The sequence below is a fragment of the Hyla sarda genome, chromosome 5 (genome assembly GCF_029499605.1).
Source record: "Hyla sarda isolate aHylSar1 chromosome 5, aHylSar1.hap1, whole genome shotgun sequence".
Lineage (NCBI taxonomy): Eukaryota > Metazoa > Chordata > Amphibia > Anura > Hylidae > Hyla > Hyla sarda.
The window spans coordinates 190,928,213-190,951,155 of record NC_079193.1 but is presented as its reverse complement, the minus strand read 5'-3'; the positions used below and the strand labels follow the sequence as shown (position 1 = coordinate 190,951,155).

Genomic DNA, 22,943 nt, shown 5'->3' with positions numbered 1-22,943 from the left:
TAAGGGCAGCATGGTGGCTTAGTGGTTAGCACTGCTGCCTTGCAGTGCTGGGGCCTTGGGTTCAAATCCGACTAAGGACAACAATAAATAAAAACGTATTATTATCATAATAACGTCAGCAGAGAGCACTGTGCTCGTGATGTCATCAGAGAGCATTCCAAAAAGAAAAGAATTTCCTCTGTAGTATTCAGCAGCTAATAAGAAGAGGAAGGATTAAGATTTTTTAATAGAAGTAATTTACAAATCTGTTTAACTTTCCGGAGCCAGTTGATTTAAAAGAAAAAAGGTTTTCACTGGAGTACCCCTTTAAACTTGATGGACTCTTGTCTTTTTTCAACCTTACAAACTATGTTACTATGTAGTTCTATTATATCATGTATTTAGATTATTTCTGTAAAAGGTAACCTTAAACTTTTTGTTCTTTAGGATAAACAAGTTTCTATAAGTCAAGCAGAAATCTATTTTATCAGTAGAGAACATCAGCATTCTCTTCTAGATCTACTGGACAACTACATGGCCTCATCTGCTAGTATACAGTGCTGACCATATATACTAAGTACTAGATTGTCACCTCTTTATACTGAAGACAATGCAGAAGCATGCTGTTATAACTGACATCACAAAAGTAATATAGTAGCCTACCTATAAGGTGAAGCATAACTTTAAAGGTGGTCATATACCCTTAAGAGCTGTCAGCCAAATCTCCCACTATCTCACCACACACATGAACATTTGACATGGCCCAACATTCATGTGTTCTAAATGGAAAGGCGCAATTGAAATCAAACATCAAAAAGGAAGTGTGGGGTTAAATAGACACAGGACCAGACAAGCACCAATCAATGGTGCGCTGTCCCTTTTACATCTGAGGAAGCTTGCGCACGTGCCCTAGGAGGTGGTGGCGCACGTGCCGACAGCAGGGAACAGTGGAGGGGACAGAGATGCGGAGAGGAGTGAGAGCCCGGCGTTCGCATGCGGGCGCGTCCCGCGATGCGAACGGCAGCAGGAGCAGCACGAGAGGACGGGACCGGAGCACGCTTGCAGCCAGCATGTCTGGCTGCAGCGCTACTTGTGACAGTACCCCCCCTTAGGTCTCCCCCTCTTTTTGGGCCTTAAAAAGTTTTGGACCAGGTTGTGGTCCAAGATATTCTCCTCCGGCTCCCAGGACCTTTCCTCTGGACAATGGTCCCAGGAATCGAGGGCCCAATTTGTAACTGTGAACCCTGAAACAGATGTATGTAGACTAGAGCCAGACCTTGTTGCCAGGAGAGAAAGTCGGAGGAGGCCTTCTCTTCTTATCCGCCTGAGATTTCATACAGGAGGAGGCATGAAGCAAAGAACGCTGGGTCCCCTGCCAGATGAACATGAAATCTCAAACTTGTTCATCAACAGCTGGCACACCAGAAGAGGTAGAGGAGGATTAGGAAGATGACCATAGACTACAAAGAATGGAGACGTCTTCGTGGACTCAGTCCTGGTTGTAGGAGAACTCTGCCCAGGGTAAGAGATCGACCCAATCGTCCTGTCGGGCTGAGACAAAATGACAAAGATAATTTCCCAGGATTTGATTTACTCTTTCTACCTGGCCGTTGGTCTGGTGATGATAAGCAGAGGAAAAGTCCAGCTTGATTTTTAGACGTGAACAGAGGCCCGCCAAAACTTGGAAACAAAATGCACACCTCGATCCGAAACGATGTGAGTAGGGAGGCCATGTAAGCGATTGATATGTTGAAGAAAGTGTTTCACCAGCTGAGGAGCAGATTGGAGACCAGGTAAGGGAATGAAATTAGCCATCTTAGAGAACTGATCAACAACTACCCAGATGACCGTATTGTTACAGGAAGGTGGCAGATCGGTGATAAAGTCTATAGCAATGTGAGACCAGGGAGTTTCCGGAATAGGCAAAGGCTGTAGGAGTCCTGCAGGTCTCTGCCGTGGAGTATTGTCACGAGCACAGATAACACAGGAACAGACAAAATCTGCCAAGAGATTAACTGGAAGGACTTCTGTACTCCTGAATGTTCAGCCAGTAAAGTAGAATGTCCCCAGTTCAAAACTTTACACCTCAGTTGAGGTGGCACGAAAGATCTCCCAGGTGGAACCTGCTGGAGGTCAACTGGAGCAGCAGAAATCAAATGCTCAGGTGGTACAATATGCCGTGGAGTGGAATCCAGCCCAACCACATCGGAGGACCTAGAGAGGGCATCAGCTCGGACATTCTTATCCGCCGGACGGAAATTAATAAAGAAGTTAAATCTGGAAAAGAAAATAGACCATCTAGCCTGCTGAGGCGCTGAGCAGACTGAAGATATGAGATTCTTATGATCCGTATAGATGCTGACTGGATGACAAGAACCCTCCAATAGATGTCGCCACTCTTCTAAGGCAATCTTAATAGCGAGGAGTTCCCGATCTCAGATAGTGTAGTTCCTTTTTGCAGGCAAAAAAGTCTTGGAGAAAAAAACACAGGTAATAGTTTTGCCCTTGGACGTTTTTTGAATCAAGACAGCTCCAGCTCCTACGGCTGAAGCATCTATCTCCAAAAAGAAGGGTTTCTCAGGATCAGGTCTTGAGAGGACAAGAGCCGATGCAAATGCAGATTTTAAATGAGAGAAGGCCTCTTCGGCTTCAGGAGACCAAGACTTGGGATTACAGTTCTTTTTCGTGAGAGACACAATCGGGGCGACTAAGGAAGAAAAATGTGGAAGGAAGTGACTATAATAATTGGCAAAGCCCAAAAAGCATTGTATAGCTCGAAGGCCAGAAGGTCGAGGCCAGTCCAAAACTGCAGACAACTTTTCAGGGTCCATCTGCAAACCTTGGTTGGAGACAATGTAACCAAGAAATTGAAGACTTGATCTATCGAATAGGCATTTCTCGAGCTTGGCATTGAGAAAATTATCCCTGAGGCACTGAAGAACGTGTCGGACATGAGAGCGATGCTTCTCCAAATTGGATGCGAAAATCTGAATATCATCAAGATACACCACTACACATGTATAAAGTAAATTGCAGAAGATGTCATTAACAAATTCCTGGAAGACTACAGGAGCGTTAGAAAGGCCAAAAGGCATCACGAGATACTCAAAGTGTACATCATGGGTATTAAAGGCCGTCTTCCATTTGTCTCTTTCACGTATTCGAATGAGATTGTATGCTCCCCACAAATCCAATTTGGAAAAAATCTTGGCACCCCGTAGACAAAGAGTTCAGAGATCAAAGGTAGAGGATAGTGATTCTTGATTGTGATTTTGTTTAATCCCTGGTAATCTATTTAAGGATGGAGAGAACCATCCTTCTCGACAAAGAAGAATCCAGCACCGGCAAGGGAGGAGGACTTTCGGATTAAACCCTTTTTTTCAAGGTTCTCCTGGATATATTTAGCCATAGCTTGTGTTTCTGGGACTGACAAAGGATAAATTCTTCCCCGGGGGGGGGGGGGGGGGGGGGCATAGTCCCAGGCTGTAGATCAATAGGACAGTCATAAGAACGATGTGGTGGAAGAGACTCTGCCTGCTTTTCGCAGAACACATCTGAATAATCCTGATAAGGAGGAGGCAGGCTCGGCATAGAAGGAGGTGAAGAGGCCGTCTTAGGCTGGGTAGACTCAAGACAGTAGTTTTGGCAAAAAGGTCCCCAACGAGTGAGCTCACCAGATTTCCAGTCAAGCCGCGGAGTGTGACGTTGACGGCAAGTAAGACCAAGAAGAATCTCCGGAGTACACTGAGGAAGAACGTAGAACTCAATCCTCTCCTTATGTAAGATGCCTACTTGCATGATGAGAGGTTCAGTGCGGAAAAGCACTGTACAATTAAGGTGGTCAACATTGACAGAAGAGATATACAAAGGCTTAGCAAGACGAGTCACTAGGAGACAATGTTTATGGACCAAGGAAGCAGCAATAAAATCTCCTGCGGAACCTGAGTCCAAAAAGGCTGAGGTGAAGAAAGATGTCTTAGAAGAGCTATAGGCTTGGACCAGCATGGTCAAACGAGGAGAGGTAGTATTCACACCCAGGGACGCCTCTCCTACATGCCCTAGGTGCGAGCATTTCCTGGACACTGTGGACGTGAAGAACAGTCTTTGAGAAGGTGCTCCGGACTGGCACAATAAAGGCATAAATTCTCACTGCGTCGACGGATTCTTTCCTGCTGTGTTAGCTGAGTTCGATCCACCTACATAGCCTTTTAAGCAGAAGGCAATGGAGACGATAAAGTAGGACGTTGGAACACGGGTGCCAGACGGGGAAATCGCCGTGTACGGACAGGTTCCCTCTCCAAACGAAGTTCTTCCTGCCTCTCGGCAAAACGCACATCAGTTCGAGTGGCCAAAAGGATTAGTACACTTAGGGTAGACGGAGGATCTCGTGCAGCGAAAGCATCCTTGATTCTACTAGAAAGTCCTTTTTTTTAATGTAGCACACAAGGCCTCCTCATTCCAGGCTAATTCGGAAGCTTAGGTGCGGAATTGAACCGCAAAATCGACAACTGAAGAGTCCCCTTGTCGGAGGTTCAGTAAAGCAGTCTCGGCAGAGGAAACCCGTGCAGGTTCTTCAAAGACATTGTGGAATTCAGAAAGAAAGGCTTGCATGTTAGAAGACACCAGATCATTACGATCCCAAAGAGGAGTAGCCCAGGCCAGGGCTTTTCCAGACTGCAGGCTGACCACAAAACCTACTTTGGCACGCTCCGTCGGGAACTGATATGTCATGAGTTCCAAATGCATAGAGCACTGGGTCACAAAACCTCTACACAACTTGTGATCTCCTTCATACTTCGTAGGCAAGGATAAACGAAGCTTAGATCTGGAAGAAACTGCAGGGAGTGAAGGAGCCTCTGGAACAGGTTGCGGCGGCTGCTGCTGTTGTTGCTAATGAACAAAAAGAAGCTGTTGCATCATAGCAGACAACTGATTCAGCTGTTGTGCCTGATGAGCGAACTGTTGCGACTGTTGAGCCACGAAGGGAGCAGAGTCTAAGGTACCGCTGGTTTTCACCAGAGCCCGCCGCAAAGCAGGATGGACTTGCAGCGGCAGGCGGCACCCAGGTCGCTACCCCCTAATACGACTTGTCCACACAGGCTGCTGAGGTGTTACGTGGTACAGGTAGGATGAGGCAAACTCATAATCTGGACAGGCAAGAGGTCAGGACAGGCAGCACAGGAGCATGGTCAGGAACTAAGCTAGGAGGTCAGAGGGCAGGCGGCATCATCATCAGAAAATCTGCAGCAATATATGCATGTGTGAACATACCCTTAGGGTACAATTACACGTGTACTTTGCTGCATGTTTTCTACAGCTGATTTTGCTACCCATTGACTTTAATGGGTCTGCTACATATATAAATATGGTAAAGCACAGATGCTGCTATTGACCTGTGTGAACTAGATGAATTTTTAATAAGCTTGACAGGAGATGTTGCTTTCTTTGTACTGAAATTGTTATTTTTCTAAAAAAGACTGCTACTTTTGGCTTCAGAATGGTTGTGCACTATCTTTTTAGCTCTTCCATATCTATCCTTCAAAGTTCTGTGCTGGGTGATAAGTAGACTAAGGCACATCATTACTGAACATATTTTCACTCTACTCAGTAGAGGGCAACAAGTGACAAGAATAACATGGAACACAGAGTTTATGACAGCAACATTGAGCTTTGTTGATTGCAGTGACAGTACGGCACTTCAGAAATTTACCTAAAGACAACCAAAATCTGAAATTCTGCAATAATAAAGCCCAGTAAATTCTCCTTCAGTAATAATGGATCACAATCAACTACAGTCTTTGGGCCCTATTAGATGGCCTGATGCTCGTTGTTAAGAGCGCTGATCTCATCGATCGGTTCTCATTTACAGATTCCATTACAGAGCTCAAGCATTGCGAAGAAAAGGGCCACAAGACCAATCACTAGATTGTTCGCATGGCCCTTTGCTACCACTTGTTGGCAGTACATCCCCTATTACATGCAGAGATGTATGGCCACACATCTCTCCATGTAATAGGGGATGATGGGCAATGATTTCTTCAAGGGTTTGACGACAAAATTACACGCTCGGTCAACAAACAGGCCTTTGCTAATATTACACAGGGAGATGTCAGCCTGTTTGACCAATGATCACCCATGTAATAGGGCCCTATAGTCCTCTATTAAATGAAGGGTGCAGATGTCTCACACTGCATGGAGTTGAGCAGAGCAGCTATCCTGTAGTAGAAGTGCTAGGCAAGCTGATGACTAAGCCACTTGACCACAAATCCATGTATGCATGTGGGCATACAGAAATTTGTATTTATTAGGCGTATTAGACTCTGTTCACATGAACATAATGGCTATATTAAACAGTACCATAAGCAGTATGCTGTCTAATAATAATGTTTAATGGTGCTCAACCTTACTCCTAACTTGGTAACTTAGAAACAATGGAATTACAGAGAGCATGAGGACATGTTTAGTTTCGTATCAAGACTTACATTGAGGAGGCAGGAAAAAACGGATTGACAGGAGGCTTTGCAGGTCACATGATATACTAAACACAGTCATCTGCCTCTTGTACATATTGACATCAACCAACACATAGAATTGCTTAACACATGTTATACAGTGATAATCCCAAAGTTTGTCAACTAAATCTTTTATCTTGAAGGATAATTATGAATCTACTACATAATGTAAAAGCCAAGTTTTGTTTCTAACTGTATGTTAGTGCACTGGTGGAAGCAATATATAAAATCATCACAGCAAAATAAACCATTGTGTTTCTTCTCCAGCATAGGATCTTCTCGGTCATCCTGTGCTGTGATTTATAAGCAGGTCAGATGAAATTTCCCCAACAGAAATAAATCATTTTGTTCACATAAACGTTATACTGATTACTGGTCATTTTGGTCAGGACCTTAGTAAATGTGGTAGTAAAAGTTTGTTAGTTCACGTTGTAAGCACTTTGGTTGTACCAGCATGGCTTCATATGTGATCAGTAATTCAAAGAGAATAGTATAATATAATGTAATTACCATCCTCCCTGTCGATGCTCACCTCTTCTAATACACAGGGCACCAGGATCACTGACTCCTCAACAAGCTTGTTTCATGGGAAACATTTATGTTCTAAGGTTTTTTTTTTACACGTATTGTATTTGCTGTAGATTTTAAACTGTGTAAATCAATATAAATAGCTGAACACAGCATAAAATCTGCAGCATCAAATTAATAGCAAAAAATCTTCAGCAAATACAGCACATGTAAACTATTTTAGAAATTCCAAGAGACATCTACCAAAACAGAGTTCAGAATAACTAAAATATTCTGGTATAGTTGATGAATGATCATGTGCCTCTACTATTACTTTGTTTGAACGGGCGATTCCATGCGTCATTTAATGTGTTAAAAGCACTGTGCCCAGGTGAGCAGACTATGATTTGTTATATTCTGTTTGAGAATTCAAAGGAAAGATATAATAACTTTAAAATGTCTTCTTACCATGGGTCTTATGACCTTTCTAATTTATTAGAGTGCAAAGATAAGCAAACCAAGTCCCTCGGCACAACTGTTAAAAGTTGCATATGATTCTTTATGGCTGTTTAGGAAGAGTTGGCATTGGCAAGTAACCAGAAAAATCCATATATGTATACTGATCAACAATGGAGTTTTTAATCTTTGAAACATTCTACTATTACTATCTCTAGTCAGACGGACTTCACTGATCAAAAGAACGTAAAGTCTTCTGATTGTAAACCCCGTAAAACACGTGAAAAGATAAAAATACCCCATCAGTAGCTTCTTTCCCTTTAACATAAAAGGACTATGGCTCATACTTGCCACGTATACATACACAACTCCATGCGACAAATCAAGACGCAGTAAGGATACGGCCTGTGGAACAGCTGATGTTTTTTGCAATAGTCCATTTGGGGCTAAAGTGACAACACATTCTATGAGGAGCAATACTTAAATCTACAGCGTTTACAATTTTCCTACTTAATCTTGTTACTTTTCTATTTTACTTTCTTGTACTCTTTTGATTCTGTCTGTGAGGTTTTCAGTTGTTTTCCCTCACAATCTATCATATAAGGAGTGAAAATTGTTAAATGTTAATGACTCCCAAGTAGACTGGAGAGAAATCCTGAAGATGGCTTCTTGCCCTCTGAGTCTGGACTCGATGAATGTCCCACCTCATTGTCTATATCCTCCAGCTCTGACTGGTCCAAAAGTTCAAAGTCATCAACTTCCTCTGTGTCAGTATCCTCAGCGAGGCCGGCAGCTGGAGGTTGTGCACAGAGCAAGGCGGACTGTAACTGGTCAGTGATAGCTGCGGTGACGGCAGCCGTGATTGCCTCACCAGCAGCACCAGTGACCAGGTTATATGGCTGCTCAGTACCCAAAAGAATGGACAGTGCTGATGCTGAATGCTGTTCAGCACTGGATTTATGACTTTTCTCATGCTTTCTCTTTACAGCTGAAGGTATGCCTATACTGGAGTCTTCATCATTGGATCCTGATCCATTCTCTGGAGAGGGGAATTCAGTGAGGTCTCTGGAAAATACCTCCTCTTCACTTGGTCGATCAAGATCTGAATGAAAGAGTAATGGTTATGAGAAAGTATATATTATAATAGCACTGTATGTATTTAATAAGGAAACAGTAAAACAAAAAAAAAAATTCAGTACTTCAGTGTGTTAGTACAATTCTGTGAAGAAGTATTTCCCCTTTAAAAGCATTTTGCTTTGTTTTTTAATATTAAAGGAGAACTCCATCCAAATCTAACTTATCCCCTATCCACAGGATGGGTGATAAGTAGCTGATTGTGGGGGGGTCCGACTGCTGGGACTGGACTGGAGCCCCACTGGAACTGAACCCCAGCTCTTTAGTGCTCCCATAGAAAAGAATGGAGCATGTGCCGTCCTCACTGAGAGTGCACTCCTCACTGAGAGTCCGGTTCCGTTCCGGAGATTGTGGGGGGTCCTCCTTTGAACGCTTATTCTTAAGACAACCCATCAATATTTAGTTTGAAAAGGTCATACTTTGCACACTCTGCCAATATTCATTTCCTACCCATGCTGGGATTCGGGCCCTTGCAGATCATATACAGAATGCTTCAACAAAGGATGGTGCAAAATTATAGCCTAATTTTTATAACCCAAAGAACATAACAAAAAATTATTAACATGTAAAGAAACGCTATCTATCCTAGTTCTATCTATACACAACAAGTGTTCAAAGTGATTTCCATTGGTGACATGGCAAACGTCTTGGTGGTGGTCAATATCTGTCCAGACACGTGACAGCATAGCCTTGGATATGGACTCTATTGTTTAAGTGATGAATTGTCTCAGGTGGTTCAGAACATGGGGGGGGGGGGGGCTGGAGATACACTGAATCATTGCTGAAGCCTCACGAAAAGAAGTTGCAGAGTATTAGATCTGGCAATCGTAAAGGCCGATGGAACATTTGTGCATCGTTTCCAGTGCGGCCGACCTAACGTTTACTTTTGTACCATCCTTGATGGCCTACGGATAGACCATCAATATAAAATTCCTGCAAACCTCTTTTAGCATAAGGCCATGTGCAGTTAATTTTTTACAGCGAATCTATTGTGAATTTCTGCCCAAAATTCACAGATAATGTGCCTTTTGATGCAGACTCACCACAGATTTCACTCTTATACACTACAGTTGTGGAATCCAAGGTGAAATTCCACAACAGAAATTGAAATTATGCCGATTTTAGTACATTCAAACAGAGAAGTAAACAGAGATCTTGAAAACCGTGAAGAACGCCTTGTGGTAGATGCAAAAATAAAGTGGAGTAGATCCCATAATAACCAGTGAGACCTATAATTTTACAGAGGACCTTTAGAAAATTTTGAAAGCAGTTTCCTGACTGAATGGACAACTATTCTACTTGTTTTCATGGACCAAAGTATATTCGCAACGTACATAATATATTTACATAAAAAAACAAAAAAAATACATGAAACACTATTCAACTAATACATTTTAATAATGTATTTTAAAAGTAGGTGTAATATTTTGGTAAATTGTATTGTATTGGGAAACGGCATGCAAGGATTGTTGGGCTTGGTTAGAAATGGAATTAGGAAGATTTAGTTTAGCATAGGATTACATTAGTGAGACATTTCCTAGTTTTGTTATTTGACAATATTAGAATAGCAATGATAGTTTTTTTCCAATAGTGCTACATGTGTGCTCATACCATCTGACGTATCGGTCTGTGGAGTGTACCCTTCTGAGAGGTTGAATGTTCCGTTCTCTGTCCAGGATAAGTCAGAGGGTTCTGATCCAGAAACTGATAGTTCTTTAGCTAGTGTTTCTGCATTGATCTACCAAACAAGAATGATATATGGATAAGGATATATGACCGTATCATCTCATTCTATCTTAGACTATTTCAGTACCAGCTTTTTTGTCTAGTGCAGTGATCTCCAAACTGTGGATCTCCAGCTGTTGCAACACTACAACTTTCAGCATGCTGGAAGTTGTAATTTTGCAGTAACCGGAGGTCCACATTTTGAGACCACTGGTCTAGTGTTACAAAAGTAGAACTAGAAGAAACAAACTGCCTAACTTTAATATGATAAAAGAAGGATAGCAACCATTTGTGCCCCGTCTTTCTGCATCTCATACATGAATATTCAGATGTCTCCATACACAGTGATTACAATAAAGTATAAGCCTTATGTTCCACTATAAAAAGTTCCGGTCACTTCCTCGTATATGCAGTGTGGACCACATGTCTTAAATACAGAACCCATATACAGTATCAGACACATACCCCTTAAGTGCCAGCTACATGCCTCCATAAATGCCTGCAACATACCCCTCTTACCCTCACAGAAAGCTTCTGGGACTAAGTGAGATGGGACAACAGAGAGAAATGAGATTGTTGAGTAACTTATAATAATACTGTGGTACTGCTAGATATCCTATTGTGGTGTGTACATTATGGCTTTGTCATCTGTTTTCTCCTTGAAAAAACTTGATCTCTCCAATTTTGTTATTAAAATGCCATCACAGGAACATTACAGACAAAACTAATTCACTGTGTTATGTCTATGTGAGGGGTAAGTGTGTCTCATTCGGCTGGAATAGGGAGTCTTCTATTCCAGGCAATTCTAAAAATATGCAAGTACCTCTTGTCACAGCAAAGCGACCTTCAATAGGTGGCACTAAAGAGCCAGCTTAAGTGTTATGTTAAGTGCAAGGCTGGAGAGGCAGTGCATGACACAGGGATTTTCCTTTTTGGTGTTTTTTTAAATTCCTATAAAATGGAGTGCCCCATTCAGGTCCAGCAGTTGGGATAGTTTCTTTAACCCCTTAAGGACCAGGGGTTTTTCCGTTTTTTGCACTTTCATTTTTTCCTCCTTACCTTTTAAAAAATCATAATCTTTAAATTTTGCACCTAAAAATCCATATGATTGCTTATTTTTTTCACCACCAAGTCTACTTTGCAATGAAATCAGTCATTTTACCCAAATATCTACGACAAGACGGAAAAGAAAAATCATTGTGCAACAAAATTGAAGAAAAAACACAATATTGTAACTTTTGGGGGGCTTCCGTTTCTACGCAGTACATTTTTCGGTAAAAATGACACCTTATCTTTATTCTGTAGGTCCATCCAATAAAAATGATACCCTACTTATATAGGTTTGTGTCAGGATCCGGGCTGGTATGCAGGAAGGGCACTGGAGTGGATGCTCTGTGTCAGTGAGGCGATGGCGTGAGCCTTACCAGGGGAACGGAATCTAAGAGGTTACTGGTTTTCACCAGAGCCCGCCGCAAAGCGGGATGGACTTGCTGCGGCAGGTAACCCCCAGATCGTTCCCCCCGATAGCGACTCAACCTCACTGACAGCTGAGACAGGCGTGGTACACAAGGACAAGGCAAGGCGAGGTCAGACGTAGCAGAAGGTCAAGTCAGGCAGCAAGGTTCGTAGTCAGGGGCAACGGCAAGGGGTCTGGATACACAGGCTAGGGAACACACAGAAACGCTTTCTCAGGGCACAAGGCAACAAGATCCGACAAGGACAGGAAGGGGAAGTGGGATTATATAGTGTGGGGAGTGATTGGAACTTATTGGGCCAGGCACCAATTAATGGTGCACTGGCCCTTTAAATCTGAGAGACCCGGCACGCGCGCGCCCTAGAGAGCGGGGCCGCGCGTGCCGGGACTGAGCAGGAGGACGGGGCAGGTGAGTGGAACGGGATGCGACCCGCGGGCAGGCACATCCCGCCGCGCGGATCGCATCCCCGCCGGGGGACACAGAGCAGCGCTCCCGGTCAGCGAGTCTGACCGGGCGCTGCAAGCAAGATCAGAATGGCTTGAGCGCTCCGGCGGAGGAGCGAGACCCGGAGCGCTCGGCGTTACAGTTTGATTTTGTCACACTTCTGGAAAAAATCATAACTGCATGCAGAAAAATGTATACGTTTAAAATTGTCATCTTCTGCCCCTATAACTTTTTTTTTTGTGTACGGGGCGGTATGAGGGCTAATTTTTTGCGCCCTGATCTAAAGTTTTTAGGGGTACCATTTTTGTATTGATCTGACTTTTTGATCGCTTTTTATTAATTTTTTCATTATATAAAAAGTGACAAAAAATTGGCTATTTTGGACTTTGGAATTTGTTTGCGCATACACCATTGACCGTGCGGTTAAATTAACAATATATTTTTATAATTCGGACATTTCCGCATGCAGCGATACCACATATGTTTATTTTTATTTACACTTTTTATTTTAACCTCTTAAGGACCCATGACGTACGCGTACGTCATGAGTCCACTCCCGATCTATAACGCGTGGCCCTGCGTCATAGCGGGTCGGGCCCGGCCTCTAACAACGGCCGTTACCTAATAGCGCACGGCATTGATCGCGGTGCCGCACGCCACTAACCCTTTAGACGCGGCCTTCAAAGTTGAATGCCGCATCTAAAGTGAAAGTGAAACCATGCCGGTTACCTCAGGGAGCTGTTCGGGCATCCCGAACAGCTTACATGACAGCCTGAGGACCCCTACCTGCCTCTTCGCTGTCCGTTCGCCGAATGACTGCTCAGTGCCTGAGACCCAGGCATGAGCAGTCAAGCGGCAGAATCATCAATCAGTGGTTTCTTATAAGAAACCACTGATCAATGTAATAGATCAGTGTGTGCAGTGTTATAGGTCCCTATGGGAGCTATAGCACTGCAAAAAAAAAAGTGAATAAATATCATTTAACACCTCCCCTAATAAAAGTTTGAATCACCCCCCTTTTCCCATAAAAAAAACTGTGTTAATAAAAATAAACATGTGATATTGTCGCATGCGGAAATGTCCGAATTATTAAAATATATCGTTAATTAAACCGCGGGGTCAATGGCGTACACGCAAAAAAAATTCCAAAGTGCAAAATAGTGCATTTTTGGTCACTTTTTATAAAATGAATAAAAAGTGATCAATAAGTCCTATCAATGCAAAAATGGTACCACTAAAAACTTCAGCTCACGGCGCAAAAAATGAGCCCTCATAAAAAAGTTATAGGGGTCAGAAGATGACAATTTTAAACGTATACATTTTCCTGCATGTAGTTATAATTTTTTTCCAGAAGTACGACAAAATGAAACCTATATAAGTAGGGTATCATTTTAATTGTATGGACCTACAGAATAAAGATAAGGTTTCTTTTTTACCAAAAAATGTACTGCGTAGAAACGGAAGCCCCCAAAAGTTACAATGTTGTGTTTTTTCTTCAATTTTGTCGCACAATGATTTTTCTTTTCCGTCTCGTCGTAGATATTTGGGTAAAATGACTGATGTCATTGCAAAGTAGACTTGCTGGCGCAAAAAATAAGCAATCATATGGAATTTTAGGTGCAAAATTGAAAGAGTTATGATTTTTTAAAGGTAAGGAGGAAAAAATGAAAATGCAAAAACGGAAAAACCCCGGGTCCTTAAGGGGTTAATGGGAAAAGGGGGGTGACTCAAACTTTTATTAGGGAAGGGGTTAAATGATCTTTCTTAACTTTAAACTTTTTTTTTGCAATGTTATAGCTCCCATAGGGGGCTATAACACTGCACACACTGATCTTTTACATTGATCAATGGTTTCTCATAGGAAACCATTGATCGATGATTCTGCCGCTTGACTGCTCATGCCTGGATCTCAGGCACTGAGCAGTCATTCGGCGATCGAACACCAGGAGGCAGGTAAGGGGACCCTCCTCGTGTCCTACAGCTGTTCAGGACGGCGTGTTTTCACCGCGGCAGTCCCGAACAGCCCACTGAGCTAGCCGGGGGTAGTTTGGTTTCACTTTAGAAGCGGCAATCAACTTTGAACAGAGCATCTAAAGAGTTAATAGCGCGGCACCGCGATCAGTGCCATGCGCTAATAGCCACGGGTCCCGACAGCCGTGGTCCTGCGGAAAGGACCCAGGACGTACAGGTACGCCCTTGGTCCTTAACAGGTTAACCCCTTAAGGACTCAGGGTTTTTCCGTTTTTGCACTTTCGTTTTTTCCTCCTTACCTTTTAAAAATCATAACCCTTTCAATTTTCCACCTAAAAATCCATATTATGGCTTATTTTTTGCGTCGCCAATTCTACTTTGCAGTGACATTAGTCATTTTACCCAAAAATGCACGGCGAAACGGAAAAAAAAATCATTGTGCGACAAAATCGAAAAAAAAAACGCCATTTTGTAACTTTTGGGGGCTTCCGTTTCTACTCAGTGCATATTTCGGTAAAAATTACACCTTATCATTATTCTGTAGGTCCATACGGTTAAAATGATACCCTACTTATATAGGTTTGATTTTGTCGCACTTCTGGAAAAAATCATAACTACATGCAGGAAAATTTATACGTTTAAAAATGTCATCTTCTGACCCCTATAACTTTTTTATTTTTCCATGTACGGGGCGGTATGAGGACTCATTTTTTGCGCCGTGATCTGAAGTTTTTATCGGTATGATTTTTGTTTTGATCGGACTTTTTAATCACTTTTAATTCATTTTTTAATGTTACCAAAATACGCTTTTTTGGACTTTGGAATTTTTTTGCGCGTACGCCATTGACCGTACGGCTTAATTAATGATATATTTTTATAGTTCGGACATTTACGCACGCGGCGATACCACATATGTTTATTTATTTATTTTTTTACACCGTTTTATTTTTTTTATGGGAAAAGGGGGGTGATTCAAACTTTTATTAGGGAAGGGGTTAAATGACCTTTATTAACACTTTTTTAACTTTTTTTTTGCAGTGTTATAGGTCCCATAGGGACCTATAACACTGCACACACTGATCTCTCATCCTGATCACAGGCGTGTATTAACACGCCTGTGATCAGCATTATCGGCGCTTGACTGCTCCTGCCTGGATCTCAGGCACGGAGCAGTCATTCGTAGATCGGACACCGAGGAGGCAGGTAAGAGCCCTCCCGGTGTCCGATCAGCTGTTCGGGACGCCGCGATTTCACCGCGGCGGTCCCGAACAGCCCGACTGAGCAGTCGGGATACTTTAAGTTTCACTTTAGAAGCGGCGGTCAGCTTTGACCGCCGCTTCTAAAGGGTTAATACCGCACATCGCCGCGATCGGCGATGTGTGGTATTAGCCGCGGGTCCCGGCCGTTGATTAGCGCCGGGACCGACGCGATATGATGCGGGATCGCGGCGCGATCCCGCTTCATATCGCGGGGGACGGCGCAGGACGTAAATATACGTCCTGCGTCGTTAAGGGGTTAAATGGGCACTGTTAGATTCAAAAACTTTTTATATGTTGTTACTGATGAAAATTAAAGAACCTTTGTAATATGGTTGTTTAATTTTTTTTTGAATATTTAACCCTTTAAGGACGCAGGGTTTATCAATTTTTGCATTTCCGTTTTTTCCTCATCACCTTCTAAAAATCATAACACTTTCAATTTTGCACCTACAGACCCATATGAGGGCTTATTTTTTTGCACCACCAATTGTACTTAATAATGACATCAATCATTTCACCAAAACATTTATGGCAAAATCAGAAAAAAAATATTTGTGGTGCAAAATTTAAAAAAACAACAACGCCATTTGTAAATTTTGGGGGCTTCCAATTCTATGCAGTAAATTTTTTGGTAGAAATGACACCATATCTTTATTCTGTAGGTCCATACGGTTACAAGGATACCTAATTTATATAGGTTTTATTTTACTACTTAAAAAAATTATAGCTACATGCACCAAAATTAGTATGTGTAACATTGTGATCTTCTGACCCATATAACTGTTTTCCCCCCGTATACGTGGATATATATGGGGGTTATTTTTTGCGTCTTGATCTGAAGTTTTTCTGTACCATTTTTGTTTTGATGGAACTTTTTGATCACCTTTTATACATTTTTTTAGGGTGTACAGAGTTACCAAAAATACGCAATTTTGGACTTATATTTTCATAGTTCGGACATAGTTTTACCACATGTTCATACAAGTATATTTCTGGATACAAATCCAGAATTCTAACCTAGATCTTACCAAACAGGCACTTATTTACTGACTATAAAGTGCCAGCCAATTGAAATGTAGCTACATGCATACTTTATAGTCTCCTCCATATTATAAAGATTCACAGGGTAATAGTCACCTGAGGGCACAATGAGGAAAGCTCCAATTCACTGTCATCTGCTGCTGAAATTGTTTCTACTTCTTTTTCTGTAGAAATGAATATATATATATTTTAATTGCTTATTTTAAATTCTAAGTATTTAGTCATTTGCAATTCTTTGATTTGTAGTCACATTTGTGCATATGATACAATACAATCTAGTAAACAGCCTGTTAATATGGAAGAAAAAAGAGACCAATGCAAGGGTGCCTAGTGTATTATCGCTAAGAAATTTTGGTGTATAAGAGCAGAGGGCATAGGGAGCCCTTAGGTAATGGCCACTCAGCTTGGAGCAAGTAAAAACTTGGGCATCAACCCACGTAATGGGTTACAATGTATGCCGGAACAACTGCTGTGCCTGAGGTCGCAGGAAGTGGAGAACCCGTCCTGAATGGAACAATACAGAGATGCAGAAAAAAACCTGGAAAAGGCACTGCTATTGCCAGAAGATGTAAAATAAACCAGAACCAGAGATTTCAAAACATGAGTTACGTGTTTCGGGGGAGCCACCCCCTTCTTCAGATCAGTATACATGACAGATACAAACAGGTTATATATAGGTATGAAAATGGTGCCCAAAATTAAGTGGGAGGGGCTTTACACAATCACAGTGCATTCTGAATATATTGGTAGTCATTAAAAACACATATTTAAGAAGTCATACATATAAACCTAGTAAAATCAAGCATATGATGTGCATATAATAGTAAAGCACACTGTCATAATGATAAGAACGAACATAGGTTAGTGTATAGAGATTCTTCATATCCGGTCTCCAGCTGTAAACATCCAGAGTATATCCTGACACCAGGCATGGTGGAGGAGTTGGGGTGCTTCTAGCCCCACAATGCACTTTTCAAGTCATCCCCCCCATTACCCTCACTCACATTTCCCTCTTTTGAGATCCACACCCTCAGGCTCTTCCGCCCATTGTCTCTCAGAGTGGCGGTCATCTATCGTCCTCCTGGTTCTCCCCAAATGTTCCTGGATCATTTTGCCACCTGGCTCCCTCACTTTCTTTCCTCAGAAACACCTACACTCATCATGGGTGATTTTAATATCCCCATTGATACCCCAATCTCCTCTTCTCCCTCTTGGCTTCTGTCTCTAACCTTCTCCTTTGCCCTTTCACAGCTTACTGACTCTCCCACACATAAGGATGGGAATACACTGGACTTGATCTTCTCTAGACTTTGCCCTGTCTCTAAATTCACTAATTCTCCTTTTGAGCTCTCTGACCACAACCTTCTCTCTTTCTCTATCAGTAACTCCTATGCTCTTCCAGACACTCCAACCTTGTACACATACAGAAACCTGCGTGCCATAAACACCAGTCAATTTTTAGACATTCTGCAATCTTCACTATCACCAATCTCTTCTCTCTCCTGTCCTAATCTAGCAGCCAAGCAGTACCATGACACCCTAAAGTCTACCCTGGATCAAATGGCACCCTCTAAAACACGAACCTCCTGACATAGACGGCAGTAACCCTGGCACATGCTAACAACCCGCTTTCTCAGGCGATGCTCTAGGTGTGCTGAACGTCTGTGGAGGAAAACTAAGACTTCTTCAGACTATCTGCACTATAAATTCATGCTTAAATCCTATTACTCCGCTCTTCATCTCGCCAAACAAACATATTTTACCTCCCTCATCTCCTTTCTGTCTAACAACCCAAAACGCCTTTTTGACACGTTCAACTCTCTCCTTCGGCCTAAAGTACAGACCCCAATCACTGATCTCTGTGCTGAAGACCTGGCCAAATACTTCAATGACATTCTTGATGAAATCCTCTCCCAGACCCCTAAAAGTTCTGATCCAATTCCCAGCCACGTCTCCTCTTCATCACTCTCAGTTTTTGAGCCTGTAACGGAGGATGAGGTTTCCAGGCTCCTCTCCCCCGCCCGCCCCACTACCTGCTCTAGTGACGCCATGCCTTCACACCTCATCCAGTCTCTCTCTCCTGCGATCAGCTGTCACCTAACTAAAATCTTTAACTTCTCACTCTCTTCTAAGGGTCTTTCCCTCCTCCTTCAAACACTTTATCATAACCCCACTATTGAAAAAACCATCTCTGGACCCGTCCTGTGCAGCCAACTATCGACCAGTCTCAAATCTCCCCTTTATCTCCAAACTCCTGGACCGCTTGGTCTACTCCCGCCTTATCCGCTATCTCTCCGAGAACTCTCTCCTTGACCCCTTACAGTCTGGTTTCCGCTCCCTTCACTCCACAGAAACGGCCCTAACCAAAGTCACTAACGATATTCTGACGGCCAAATCAAATGGCAATTTCTCTTTACTGATTCTCTTGGACCTGTCTGCGGCTTTTGACACTGTGGATCACCAACTCCTCCTCAGTAGTCTCCGCTCCATCGGTCTCAAGGACTCTGATCTCGCCTGGTTTTCCTCCTATCTCTCTGGCCGCTCCTTTAGCATCTCGTTTTCTGGCTCTACTTCTTCTCCTCTTCCCCTTGCTGTCGGGGTTCCCCAGGGATCGGTCCTGGGTCCTCTACTCTTTTCACTCTACACATCCCCCATTGGAAAAACAATCAGTAGATTTGGTTTCCAGTACCACCTCTATGCTGATGACACCCAACTCTATACCTCTTCCTCCAACATCACCCCTGCACTCCTACAGAATACCAGTGACTGTCTCTCTGCCGTCTCAGACATCATGTCCTCTTTATATCTGAAACTAAATCTTTCTAAAACAGAACTTCTTGTTTTTTATCCATCAACTGATACTGTACCTACCCTGACATTTCCATCTCGGTATGTGGTACTACCATAACTCCCAGGCAGCAGGCTCGCTGTCTTGGAGTAATACTTGACTCTGATCTGTCTTTCACTCCCCATATTCAGTCTCTTTCACGTTCTTATCACCTGCATCTCAAAAACATTTCCAGAATCCGCTCACTACTGAAACTGCTAAAACTCTCATTATTGCTTTTATTCACTCCCGCCTCGACTACTGTAACTCTTTACTAATAGGCCTTCCTTTCTCCAAACTCTCTCCTCTCCAGTCCATCCTTAATGCCGCAGCCAGACTCATCTTCCTCTCCAGCCGCTACACAGACGCCTCCTCCCTGTGCCAGTCACTACACTGGTTACCAATTCAGTCCAGAATACAGTACAAAATCCTCAGTCTCATACACAAAGCTCTCCACAATGCTGCACCTCCCTACATCTCCTCTCTCACCTCTGTCTACCATCCTACACGTTCTCTCCGGTCTGCTAATGATCTCACACTAACATCTTCTATTATCCGAACTTCTCACTCCCGTCTCCAAGACTTCACTCGTGCTGCACCGGTTCTCTGGAATGCTATCCCTCAATCCCTCAGACTCAACAACAACATCCATAGTTTCAAATGTGGCCTAAAAATACATCTCTTCAGACAGGCCTATAACATTCTTTAATTGGCCTCAACATATCCTCAACATATCCCCAAACCTCTTGTTTGAATAGTTATTGTGTAATGTAATGTCTGATACTTGTCTTTGTTTGTACCCCATAATTGTAAGCGCTGCGGAATCTGTAGGCGCTATATAAATAAATAAAACAAAAGAGTACAGCTGTCAGTTGTGAACAGCGGTGCGCTGCAATAGCAATGAGTCTGGGTCGTGTGCCACTGTGTAGTGTGGTTGCTAAAGACGCATCACCAGGGGGCGAGGACCGCATGACCTGTAGTGGCCAATCAGCCCGGGACCTGCTCCGTGTATAGAAAAACAGCGCTTGTTGGTAAGTTAGCGGGACAACGGAGGTTAAGGCATGTTTGGCAGTGCTGGAGATACACAGTGGGCTAATATACATATTGGGCAGCGTTGGAGATACATAGAGGGCAAATTAGCATATTAGGCAACACTGGAGACACAAAGTGGGCTGTTTGACATATTTGGCAGCGCTGAAGAACCACAGTGGGCATTTATATTCTATGAGTAATTATATAGTCCTGAAGTTATACAGAAACTTAAAAAATATATAAAAAAAAAATACATGATGCATTATATGCATCATTTATGGATGCTATATACAGGATACCCATAATAATTACATATACCTATAGGGGGAGATTTATCAAAACCTGTCCAGAGGAAAAGTTGCTGAGTTGCCCATAGCAACCAATCAGCGCGCTTCTTTCATTTCTGAAAAGGCCTATGAAAAATGAAAGAAGCGATCTGATTGGTTACTATGGGCAACTCAGCAACTTTTCCTCTGGACAGGTTTTGATAAATCTCCCCCATAGAACATATACAGACCTATACGGTAACGGTAAAAGGTGCGCAAAGGATAATAATAATTAAATAAAGGAACATGATAAAAATCTGCATTAGAATATAATAATAATAATAACAATAATAATAGTAAAACGGGTTTACAAGTAGGGGAGCGAGTTGGAACACATGCGGGGGTATACAAGCTGGCGACGGACCGTTCTCGCGCCGGAGCGCTTCGTCAGGCCGGCCTGACGAAGCGCTCCGGCGCAAGAATGGTCCGTCGCCAGCTTGTATGTGTTCCAACTCCCCTGCTTGTAAACCCGTTTTCACCATTCCAGTGAATTAAAGAAGTCCCTGTTTCAAGAACCTGGTGAGTGCTCCCCCTCTGTTCTTCCAATAATATATGACTGTACCACATTGCACAGCGTGTATAGCACCAGACGGGCTACAGGTGTGACTTCCAGGGATAACATTCGACCTCCGGTGAAGTATCATGGTTTGAACAGCAGCAGGTAGCTGGTGCCAGGACCACTCCTCTTTCCACGTAATAATAGTATAGGGCTGAAACTGGATGAGTGGATAGATCCAAGTTAGCCCGTATATTACAGCGTTGTTAAATATGTAAATTAGCCCACTGTGTATCTCCAGCGCTGCTAAACATGCCTTACCCTCCGTTGTCCCACTAGCTTACCAGCAAACGCTGTCTTTCTATGCACGGAGCAGGTCCCGGGCTGATTGGCCACCACAGGTCACGCGGTCCTCGCCCCCTGGTGACGCATCCTTAGCAACCACACGCTACACAGTGGCACGCGATCCAGTCACACTGCGATCGCAGCGCACCGCTGTTCACACCTGACAGCTGTAATCCGGATGTTTACATACATTTGAAGAATCACTATACACCAACCTATGTTTGTTCTTATCATTATGACAGTGTGCTTTACTATTATATGCACATCATATGCTTGATTTTACTATGTTTATATGTATGACATATTAAATATGTGTTTTTAATGACTACCAATATATTCAGAATGCACTGTGATTGTGTAAGGCCCCTTTCACTTCATTTTGGGCGCCATTTTCATACCTATATATAACCTGTTTGTATCTATGTCATGTATACTGATCTGAAGAAGGGGGTGGCTCCCCCGAAACGCATAATCCATGTTTTTTGTTTTATTACAATAAACCTCCAGTGTTTTGTACTACTTCATCTCTGGTTTTGGTTTATTCTACATCTTTTGGCAACAGCAGCGCCTTTTCCAGGTCTTTTTTCTGCCTCTCTGCATGAATCTAGTAAACAAGATCTTTTTCGAGTGTGACCTGGACATTTATGACTTCTTGCTGATATTATGTGCTCTGCCTGAAATGTTTATCTTCTGTTTACTTTCCAGAGAATCGCCTCTGCTCACAATATAATATATATTGGTATTTATTACAGTTAAGATGATGTTTTAATTCCAAGAAATGTCTATATAAAATCCCTGACACTTTTACTGCTTACCCTGATTCAAGAAATGTGGCAGAAGCATGTGATGTCCTGGTTATTTAGATTTCACATGAGGAATTTCCAATGAAAAGATTATTCAACAACCAATTTGTACTAACAAAGCAATTGCCTCACAGACTAGTAATCTCCACACTGTTCTTATGATGACCTTACAAGGTTCAAACTTTTGGTGGGGTTTGGTCTCTGTATATAACCAGCTTAAAGAGGATCTGTCAGCTCTATTTGCTTCTATAAGTTGCAGATACCATTGGATAGCTCCTAGGGTATAAAAGCAAACTGTACCTTTTATGTGGCCAAGTGTCAAGGAGGCAGGTGTGAGCTATACAAGTGCCACAACCTGTCACATTACCTCGCTCACCCTCACACCCCAGCCCCAGGCTGTCTCTTATCAGCAACTCACCAATGATGAGAAATAAAAAGGCAATTTTATAAGTTTGGCTACCACCACTGTCTCCAGAAAAGGTACACAGCAGAAAAAAATTGCAACTCACCACTAGCAGAGGTAATATTTGTATGTTGGACCCGTGTTGAAAGTATGGGGGGAGCATGGAACTTGACCGTAACTGCAAACTTGAAAAGATCATAGGATAGTT

General features: G+C 42.7%; 1 protein-coding gene across 3 annotated transcripts in view; it reads right to left on the bottom strand.

The window, feature by feature from the left end:
* Positions 1-232: 232 nt before the first annotated feature.
* The window catches only part of RETREG1 (reticulophagy regulator 1), a 173,222-nt gene continuing 150,511 nt past the window's right edge, over positions 233-22,943 (bottom strand). For all 3 annotated transcript variants that reach the window (XM_056520939.1, XM_056520940.1, XM_056520941.1), the window contains 3 exons: positions 16,600-16,667; positions 10,200-10,326; positions 233-8,556 (listed from right to left, as the gene is read on the bottom strand). In XM_056520939.1, coding sequence (XP_056376914.1) covers positions 8,078-8,556; positions 10,200-10,326; positions 16,600-16,667 — 674 coding nt within the window. In that variant the 3' untranslated portion in view covers positions 233-8,077. The remainder of the gene's footprint in view (positions 8,557-10,199; positions 10,327-16,599; positions 16,668-22,943) is intronic.